The 9910-nt window shown below is 54.7% G+C and overlaps 1 protein-coding gene across 1 annotated transcript; it reads left to right on the top strand.

Moving 5' to 3' along the window:
* ZMYND19 (zinc finger MYND-type containing 19) lies at positions 1–9910 on the top strand. Its single transcript, XM_058524638.1, has 6 exons — positions 1–175; positions 1721–1780; positions 2518–2624; positions 3248–3388; positions 8836–9016; positions 9277–9910. Exons 1-6 carry the CDS (start codon positions 125–127, stop codon positions 9418–9420), a joined length of 684 nt encoding a protein of 227 aa, XP_058380621.1. The 5' UTR covers positions 1–124; the 3' UTR covers positions 9421–9910.

Here is a 9910-nt window from a genome sequence, read left to right as displayed (position 1 = left end):
CCCGCCCGCCCGCCCGGCCCCGACCGCGGCCCCGGCCCGCCCGCCTGGCGCGCCGCGGCCCCGCCCCGGCCCGACCCGGCGCCTCCCGAGGGAGCGGCGCCGCCGGCCGAGCGCAGGCCCGGCCATGACCGACTTCAAATTGGGCATCGTGCGGCTCGGCCGGGTGGCCGGGAAGGTGAGCGGCGCGGGGCCGGGGGCTGAGGCGCGGGGCTCTGGCCGGGGGCCTGGGGCGCGTGGCTCTGGCCGGGAGCCGGGAGCGTGGGGCCGGGGGCCGGGGGCGCGGGGCTCTGGCCGGGAGCCGGGAGCGTGGGGCCGGGCGGTTGTACGGACGGCGGGCCGGCGGCGTGTCCCTGCGGGGCAGCTCTCCTCGGGCCGCGGGCTGGGGCTCAGACCGTGCACTGTGGCCGGGGGAGGAGAGAGCTGTCGGGCTGCACCTGCGGCCGCGGGCAGCGCTGCGCCCTTCCGAAGCGGCGCGCTCGCTGCTTGCCAAGACGGGTGTGTGCGCGCCGCTCCGTGCCTGTCGGTCAGTAGTGGAGCTTCGCGCAGGTCTCACGCTGCCAGCGGTGGCCGCGTCTGGCTGAGCCTCAGTGGGCCTTGCCAGAGCAGGGTCTCCCTCTGCTTCTCTCCCTTACCTGGCCCCGCCCTCCGTGTGTTCGAGGCTGGGGCTTCCTGGCACCTGTGGGCATCCAGGCTTGGCTGTTTCCAGGAGCCGGCCGGTCGTGCAGCTGCACCAGCCACAGACTTCACCCTGGATGGGAACCCTGTTCCCATCACCAGCGGCGGAAGCTTCTGGTGGGAGAGAGGAGCAGAGGCAGTCAGATGAAGGTAAAACCGATTCAGATCCTAGAAAAAAGCTTTCCCAGCAAGAGTGAGACTGGTCGGTTTGGGGACGTTTCCTGCCCTTCCTGCAGAGGGATGTTGCTTTCTTTTTTTTGTGAGGAAGATCAGCCCTGAGCTAACATCCGTGCCAATGCTTTTTTTTTTTTTTTTTTTGCTGAGGAAGACTGGCTGTGAGCTAACATCCGTGCCCATCTTCCTCTACTTTATGTGGGACGCCTGCCACAGCATGGCCTGACAAGTGGTGCGTCTGTGTGCGCCCGGCATCCGAACCTGTGCACCCCAGGCCACGGAAGCGGAGTGCGCTCACTTAACTGCTGCACCACCAGGCTGGCCCGGGATGTTGCTTTCTAACTAGGCGGGGTGGGCTTCTCTCAGCCCTGAGACCCCTTTTAAGTCAGTGACTGGCTGCATTAATGTCATCCCTTAAAACTTTTGTTTGAAATGTTTCAGACAGACAAAAAGCAAAAAAGGACAATGTAGTGTGCACCTGCGTGCCAACCACCTAGGTTACTAAATAAACACTAATTGAAATCCTCTGGATGTCCTGCCTCTGTCCTGGCCCCTCCCTCTACAGCAGCGAAGCCCCGGTGGTGGACGGGGTTCATGGGCGCATTAACATGTACGGCTTAGAGGTTGCCCAGTTCAGGTCCATTTTTTGTGGTTAGTCTTGTGCAGATGGGAAGTGAAGCCTGGTACCGTCTCCTCTGGTATGCTCTTGAGTGGGGACTGACCAGCCTTTGGCACGCTGACCTGCTCTTTGGGGTAGACTGCCCCATGCCCCTTGCCTGCTGACCCCTCTCAGTCTGAAGGGGCTATTCCTGCCTGTTATTAGTACCTTACACTGACTCCAATCGTAACGTTTTGAAACGTTAATTTCCAGACCAAGTACACCCTGATTGATGAGCAAGACATCCCGCTGGTGGAGGGCTACTCCTTTGAGGTAAGGATGGCTGTCCCTTTGCTGGCCTGCTTCCAGCCCGTGTCTGGGGAGGGTAACAAGGGATGATGGGTTTTCTTCCCTGTAATGTGAGGGCAAGACTGTGCATGTGAGCTGGCCCGTGAAGCCTGTGCAACACTGGCCCTCCCCTACCTCCACCTAGGTGCTGGCTTCTCCTAGAAAACAGACCACATTGTGTCATGTTTGTGGCTGATTGTTCAGTAGGACAAGCCCAGTTCCCTGGAACCTGTCCAGTGCCACCCCACGTCTCCTCTGGCCTTGGCCTCACATGCTCGCCACCCTCTGTCTTCCTGAGCCTCCCTGCCTTCCACTCTTGTCTGCTGACGACCACCCGCTCCTCCCCTTCCAGCCTCCAGGAGTCTGGGGCCACCACTTTCTTACCTCAGCCCCCCTCATGGTAGTTATTTGCTCAGGGGTTTCTCTCTCAGTGGATTGTGGGCTTTTCTTCAGGGGACGAAAGTTTATTTCTCTGTCCACAGCAGTTTGCAGAGTGGTTCGTGCGCGTGTCTTACTTGAATGCAGGCGGGTGCTTGTTGGGATGCAGTGGCTTCTCAGTGCCATGTGTCTGTGGGAGCCTCCTCAGACCCCTAACTTCCCAGGAACCAGACTGGCATTTATTCTTCTGGCTTGTTTGTTTCACTTGATTTTTCTAAGACGAATTTGAAATGTTTCCGAGAATCAGAGATTCTTTAATAGAACTTTTCCTTGTTTCTTCTCAGGCCCGGATGGAAGTAGACGCAGATGGAAATGGTGCTAAGATATTTGCATATGCCTTTGACAAAAACCGAGGAAGAGGGTCTGGAAGGCTCCTTCATGAGCTGCTGTGGTGGGTATTTTCGAGCTGTTTGTTTCCCACCTCGGGTCCTGCGTAAGCCCTGGTGCCCCCAGGGTGTGTGGAGGCAGTGGAGCCACCTGCCCTGGACAGGTGGTGCCCTCCCCAAGACTCCCAGTTAGTTTTGCGTCGTTGCCACTAACGCAGAGGAATGACTGATTCATATATCATGGCACTAAGTCTTCAGACACCAGTGGGCTTTCTGCTCTGGTGCTCACTCTGGACACAGCCTCCTCCAGGGGAGAGCAGGGTCTGGTTCCTTCACCGGGCTTTTGCTGAGCCTGTCGGTAGGATGTGGGGAAGGGGCTGCTTGTCCTCAGGGTGCACAGTGGAGTTCAGAAATGCTTGGGGCCACTCACACGGATGATCTCCACGCTGTGTGTTTGAAGCTGTGAGGTTGCGTCCTTGGCTCCCTGCAGCCTAGCTCTTAAATCCAGGGCTGAGCAGTCAGCGTGGTCTGTTCTGTTCAGGGTACAGACTGACGTACTTGGATTCCTGTCGGCAGCCTTGCTCCTGATGTATCCTGGTCAGTGTGACTAGGGGCTGGTTCAGATCGTGTGGCGGAAATGTCTGGGAAGGTCGGAGGAGGCCGATCTAGAGAGCTGTCTGTTTCCTAGGGAGCGGCACAGGGGGGGCATCGCCCCTGGGTTCCAGGTGGTACATCTCAACGCTGTGACCGTGGACAACCGCCTGGACAACCTGCAGCTGGTGCCGTGGGGCTGGCGGCCCAAAGCCGAGGAGACCTCCAGCAAACAAAGGTGGGTCTTCTCGGGCTGGTGCTGCCAGCAGCTCTCATTGCCCAGAGGAGCCATGTCTCTGTGCTCTAATGCTTCTGTGGGTTGGGGACCTTGGTTATTTTCCCTGAAAGTGTGGGGTCCTCCTGTTCTTCTTGGGGGTGGGATAAGACTTTGACAATTATCTTTGGGAGTTGGTTTTCTTTCTTTCTTTCTTTCTTTTTTTTTTTGTGGGAAAGATCAGCCCTGAGTTAACATCCATGCCAATCCTCCTCTCTTTGCTGAGGAAGACTGGCCCTGAGCTAACACCCGTGCCCATCTTCCTCTACTTTATATGGGATGCTGCCATAGCACGGCCTGACAAGTGGTGCGTTGGTGCGTGCCCAGGATCTGAACCTGGGCCGCCAGCAGCGGAGTGCACGCACTTAACTGCTACGCCACGGGGCCGACTCCTGGGGGTTGGTTTTCTGATGGCTGGCTGTAACAAGGAGAATGGCTGTGTGGGCAGGACTTCTGCTCCACGCCCTGGGAAGCATCAGGCCTCTATCTTAGGGGTGCCCCTTGTGCACTCAGATGGGTCTTTTTGTTTTTTTGCTGAACCATTTGCCTAAGCAGTGGTTTAAAGGAAGCATGACAGTGTGGCTCGGGGGTTGGCCTCCTCCTCTCCACAGTCCTAGAGACAGTGCTTCTGCTCAGGATGGCACAGGCATCCCCCGTGGGCAGATATGGTGCTTGAGGGCAGTTCCTGTGGCCCCGGGAACAGCCCAGCTGTGAGTTTCATGGAGCCCTTGGAGAGGGTCAGGGGACCCATGCGGTGCAGGTGGTAACAGTGGGATTCCTCGGCCAACCGTGCTAGGTGGTGAGGGGACAGTCCCCGGGCTATAAGAAGCCATACCCAGACCAACGGATGCTGCTGCAGCTCTGGAGAGAGATCCTGCGCTCCGCACACCCATCGCTTCCTGCCTGGCTTTGGCAGGGCGAGAGGAGCAGGGGTTGGGGTCTCCACCTCTCTGGGTTCTCTGCTTTGATGTTAGAGTTTGACCCTACAATTCCCTCATGCTGCTCTTGAGGGAAGCTGACCCTTTTATGATAGTTGGGTAGGATTCTTATCCTCCAAGGGATTATGTTAGTCTGGACTTTTGGTTGCAAGTGACAGAAACTGTCCCCAATTTGGCTAAAGCAAAACTAGGGCCCTTATGGATTCCCCAACCTGAGATGAAAGCCAGAAAGGCCGTGCCACCAGTTCTTTCCTCTGGAGCAGCCACCAGAGCTGCAGACTCGCTTTCCATGGTGGAGTGTTCTGGTGGCATCGAGGAAGGTCTAGGATCAACTCTAGGTAGCTTGCTTTGAATCACTTTTCTACCCCGAAGTTGGGGATGGGAGGGCTCTGTCATCAAACGAAACAAAGGTTGTGTTATCAACGGAAGGGTAAGGACAGCTGAGCAGGCAAACCAGTGTCCATACACTCCCCCTGGGTGGTCCAACATGTAGACACTGGGACCTGCCCTCCCTGACTCCACACAGGGTCCTTCAGTGTAGATGCCAGGACCTGCCCTCCCTGACTCCACGCAGGGTCCTTCAGTGTAGACGCCGGGACCTGCCATCCTTGACTCCACACAGGGTCCTTCAGTGTAGAGGCCGGGACCTGCCCTCCCTGACTCCATGTGGGTCTCCTACTGCCCACTCCTTCACCCAGTGATGGATCCGCTCCTTTCAGGATCTCTGGGCTATGAAATCTGTCATTTCAGGCAGGTCTCCATGTGACGCATGGGGTTGACTGTCATCTCTCCTCATCTGACACCCTTTGCGGTCGTGAGATAAGAGAACCTTATTAAGAACACCTGTTTGGAGGGACTAGGGCTGGATATTTGGTACTAAAGGGTCTCTAAGAACCCATCCCTCCTAATCTCTTCCTAAACCCAAACTGTAGCTGTCTGTCCAGTGCTGTCCCTTCCTGCCCCCAGCTCTGGCCCAGCCTCCTGCCAGGAATGTATCCCTGGGCTAGGGCAGGGGAAGAGAGAGCAGGGTGGGGGAGAGGCTGAGGAGGGTGAGACTTTGGGAATGACTTTGGGACCAGCTGGGGGCTTGGGCCTTTACAGAATGATAGTTGTTTTGTATCATTTGATTAATTAAAAAATGGAAAAAGGTGAAAAAAAAAGTACCTGTGTAGAAGAGGGTGTTACACTCTGGGTCTGCTCCGTCTGGTGGTCTCTGGTGGGCTGTGGCCTGGCTGCCCATTCTCCTCCAGGCCACTCCCGGGAGGCCTGGGACCAGCCCATCCTGAGGCTGTACTCATGAAGCTCCCTCCTGTGGGTTATCTGAGGAGCCCATCAGCTGGGGCCGTCCTTGGTTTCCCAGCTGGGGGTAGACCCTCAGCAGTGTTCACTCCACTTGTCATGGGTCAGAGCCAGCCTGAGTGTGGTGTGAACCCCCGGCTGGCCTGGGCATTACGTGTGCTTCCATTTTTCAGCTAGTGGCCCCCACACAGCTGGTTCTTATGGTGGGGATCCCCCTGTCTGTGAGGCAGGGGATACAGCACACGGCTTCTTCCAGGCCTGCACCTTCCACCCTGTTTTCCTGGCATCGCTTCGGTGTGGGGCCACGAGGGCAGCTCAGTCACAGGTGGAAGGGCCTCTTTGCAAAGGTACCTTTTCCTACCTTTCTGCCTTGGAAAGTCGGCTGGGGCTGGAACTTGCCTCTGTCTTGTAGGACTTCATTGAAGGGCTCAGAAAGTGGGCAGATCCTCCTACATCCTGACTCTTCTCCCTGTTTTTCTCCTTAAAAAATTTTTTATTGTGGTAAAATACACATAACATTTACATTCTTAACTGTTTTTAAGTGCACAGCTCAGTGGCATTCAGCATATTCACATTGTTGTGCAGCTGTCACCACCATCCGTCTCCAGGACTCTCTCATCTTCCCAAACTGAAGCTCTGTCCCCATTAAACACTCACCCCCACCCCCTCCCCCAGCCCGACACCACCATCCCACTTCCTGTCTCTCAAGGTTTGATTCCTCTAAGGATCTCATGTAAGTGGAGTCCTACAGGGTTTGTCCTTTGGTGTCTGGCTTATTTCACTTAGGACGATGTCCTCAAGGTCTGTCCATGTTGCAGGATGTGTCAGGATTTCCTTCATTTCTAAGGCTGCATAATATTCCAGTGTATGGATAGACCATGTTTTGTTTATCCATTCATCCATCAGTGGACACTTGGGTCGTTTCCACGTTTTGGCTGTTGTGAATAGTGCTGCTGTGAATGTGGGCGTCCTATGAACAGGGTCTTCAACACCCTGCTTTCAATTCTTTGGATAAATACCCAGGAGTGGGATTGCTGGATCATATATAAATTCTTCTTCTTCTTCTTCTTTTTTTTTTTTGTGAGGAAGATCGGCCCTGAGCTAACATTCGTGCCAATCCTCCTCTTTTTGCTGAGGAAGACTGGCCCTGAGCTAACATCCATGCCCATTTTCCTCCACTTTATGTGGGATGCCGCCACAGCATGGCCTAACAAGCAGTGCATTGGTGCGCGCCTGGGATCTGAACCCGGGCTGCCAGCAGCGGAGTGCGTGCACTTAACCGCTACGCCACACGGGGCCAGCCCCACTAAATTCTTTTTTTAATTTTTTGAGGAACTGTTGTCCTGTTTTCCACAGCAGCTGTACCGTTTTACATTCCAACCAACGGTACACAGGGTTCTAGTTTCTCACGTCCTCACCAGTGCTTGTTGTTTTCTGGTTTTTTGACAGCAGCCATCCCAGTGGGTGTAAAATGATATCTCATTGTGGTTTTGATTTGCATTTCTCTGATGATTAGTGATGTTGAGCATCTTTTCATGTGCTTGTTGGCCATTTGTGTATTTCTTTGGAGAAATGTCTATTCAGGTCCTTTGCCAGTTTTGTAATTGGGTTTCTTGTTTTGTTGCTGAGTTGTAGAAGATCTCTGTATGTTCTGCATATCTCTTATCAGATACATGATTTGCAAATATTTTCTCCCATTCTTTGGGTTGCCTTTTTACTCTGGATAGTGTCTTTTGTTTTGTTTTGAGGGAGATTGGCCCTGAGCTAACATCTGTTGCCAATCTTCCTCTTTTTTTTCTTTTTTCTCCCCAAAGCCCCCAGTACATAGTTGTATATCCTAGTTGTAGGTCCTTCTAGTTGCTCTATGTGGGATGCTGCCTCAGCATGGCTTGATGAGTGGTGAGTAGGTCCAAGCCCAGGACTGGAACTGGCAAACCCTGGGCCGCCGAAGCGGAAGGTGTGAACTTAACCGCTGCGTCACGGGGCTGGCCCTGGATAGTGTCTTTTGATGGACAAAAATTTTAAATTTTCATGAAACCCAATTTGTCTATTTTTGCTTTTGTTGCCTCTGCCTCTGGCGTATATCCAAGAAGTCATTGCCAAATCCATTGTTCTAAAGCTTATGCCCTTTGTTTTCTTCTAAGAGTTTTATTGTTTAAGGTCTTACGTTTAGGTCTTTGACCATTTTGAGTTAATTTTTGTGTATGGTGCTAGAGGAGGGTGACCCTTTTCTTTTCTTTCTTTTTTTTTTTTTTTTTTGTGAGGAAGATCAGGCCTGAGCTAACATCCGATGTCAATCCTTCTGTTTTTGCTGAGGAAGACTGCCCCTGGGCTAACATCCATGCCCATCTTCCTCTACTTTATATGGGACGCCGCCACAGCATGGCTTGACAAGCAGTGCGTCAGTGTGCACCCGGATGCGAACCGGCGAACTCCTGGCCGCTGCAGTGGAGCACGCACACATAACCACTACACCACCACGCTGACCTTGACCCTTTTCTTTTTTAACCAAGTTCCTCCAGGCTTGGCCCCCGTAGAGGGTACGTGGGTTGAAGGGGATGGTTCACCTGCCCCTTTGCTCTCGCAGTGCAGGTGGTGTCTCCTTTGAATCCCAGCTGCAAAGGTGGCTGCTCGCTGCCCTGTGCTCACCGCACCTGGCCTGTGCCCGTTGTGGGCCCTGTCACGGGCACCTCAGTTCTAGCATTGGATTGGATTCTTCAGTTGCAAGTGCTTGGTCCACTCAAGCAAGATAAGTGTTTAGAAGGATGTAGAGGAGCTCACAGCATCGATGGGGAGGTGACCAGTTGGGGCAGAAGAGGTGCCTCTGGGGCCACGAGCAGGGAGAAGGACTGCCTGGTTCCATCATGTCTGGGGACTGAGACCGCACACTCTCTGTGCCTCTGTGTGCCTGTCAGTCCCAGGTGTTGGGGAGACACAGCACTGCCCTGTATCTTAGTGGGAAGACAGAACATGCTAAATACTTGAGGTCACATGGAGATGAGCCCATGCAGTGGGGGCGGGCCAAAGAAAAGTCAAGTTGCTGTAACAAACATTGGGGCGAGAGTATCCTGAGGAAGAAGAAACAGCCTGCCTGTCCTGGAGTCCTGCCATTGTCACCTTGTGCCATGACCCTGTCTGGCTGGAGGGTACTGAGTGTCCTCTTCTCTCTCTAAGGGAGCAGAGCTTATATTGGCTCGCGATTCAGCAGCTTCCCACGGACCCCATAGAGGAGCAGTTCCCCGTCCTGAACGTGACCCGGTACTATAACGCCAATGGGGACGTGGTGGAGGAGGAGGAGAACTCCTGCACCTACTACGAGTGCCATTACCCTCCCTGCACGATGATGGAGAAGCAGGTACACGCCCTGTGGCGAGCGCCGGCGCCGGGCCGCTCCGCACCCTGCCCTCCCAGCCCTGGTCGGGGGTCTCGTCCCTGCAGACCCCTCTCTGAGAGCTCCCTCTCTCGCAGCTTCTCCATTGTGGTGGCTCTTCCTTTGTTGTCGCCTGACCAGGGCTCAGACCCTCCAGCCTCTGTGCGTGGGGTTGCTGGATCCTTCCCAGTTCTGAGATGTCCTGGTGTGACCTGACCCGGTGGTTGTTCTGTGTGTTCTTTCAGCTCCGGGAGTTCAACATCTGTGGGCGCTGCCAGGTGGCCCGGTACTGTGGCTCCCAGTGCCAGCAGAAGGACTGGCCTGCCCATAAGAAGCACTGTCGGGAGAAGAAGCGTCCCTTCCAGCATGAGCTCGAGCCAGAGCGATGACCGGGCAGCGGGGCAGCAGTGCAGGCCCCATGTGTGTGGCTTTTGGACCTTCCTTGGGCACAGCGGACACAGAACACAGACTGGTGGTTGAACCTGGAGGTGCTGAAGAAGCCAGTGCTGAGCACCCAGGATAGCCGCATGGAGGCCCCGTGGTCATGGGTCTTCGTGTGGGTGTTGCGCTCTCCTCAAAGTGTTAATCTCAAGCAGAGACAGCTGGGGAGGCTCCCGCCAGGATGCTTCTCATTATTTATATGTTAATATGTTTGTAAACTCATGTACAGTTTTTTTTGGGGGGGAGGCAGTGAGAGGGTTAGAAATTACAAATAGAATCATTTGTGGTAATCCTCAAATGGCAGACGGTCGGGCCACACGTCTAAAAACTGTCACATTGCAGAAGCTTCTCTCCTAGGCAGCTGTGGCCCTGAGGAGCGCGGCCTGCGCAGGAGTCATGTCTAAAAGGCGAAGTAAAGGGGCGGAATCGTCTAGCGCC

This window comes from Diceros bicornis, chromosome 28 (genome assembly GCF_020826845.1).
Source record: "Diceros bicornis minor isolate mBicDic1 chromosome 28, mDicBic1.mat.cur, whole genome shotgun sequence".
Taxonomy (NCBI): Eukaryota; Metazoa; Chordata; class Mammalia; order Perissodactyla; family Rhinocerotidae; genus Diceros; species Diceros bicornis.
Note: the sequence above shows the minus strand (reverse complement) of the source record. Positions and strands in the feature narration are given on the sequence as shown.

Coding starts and splice junctions, on each gene's coding strand:
- ZMYND19 (XM_058524638.1), top strand. CDS start 125: ATGACCGACTTCAAATTGGGCATCGTGCGGCTCGGCCGGGTGGCCGGG. Junction 3,389..8,835: donor GAGACCTCCAGCAAACAAAG/GTGGGTCTTCTC, acceptor TCTCTCTCTAAG/GGAGCAGAGCTTATATTGGC. Junction 9,017..9,276: donor GCACGATGATGGAGAAGCAG/GTACACGCCCTG, acceptor GTGTTCTTTCAG/CTCCGGGAGTTCAACATCTG.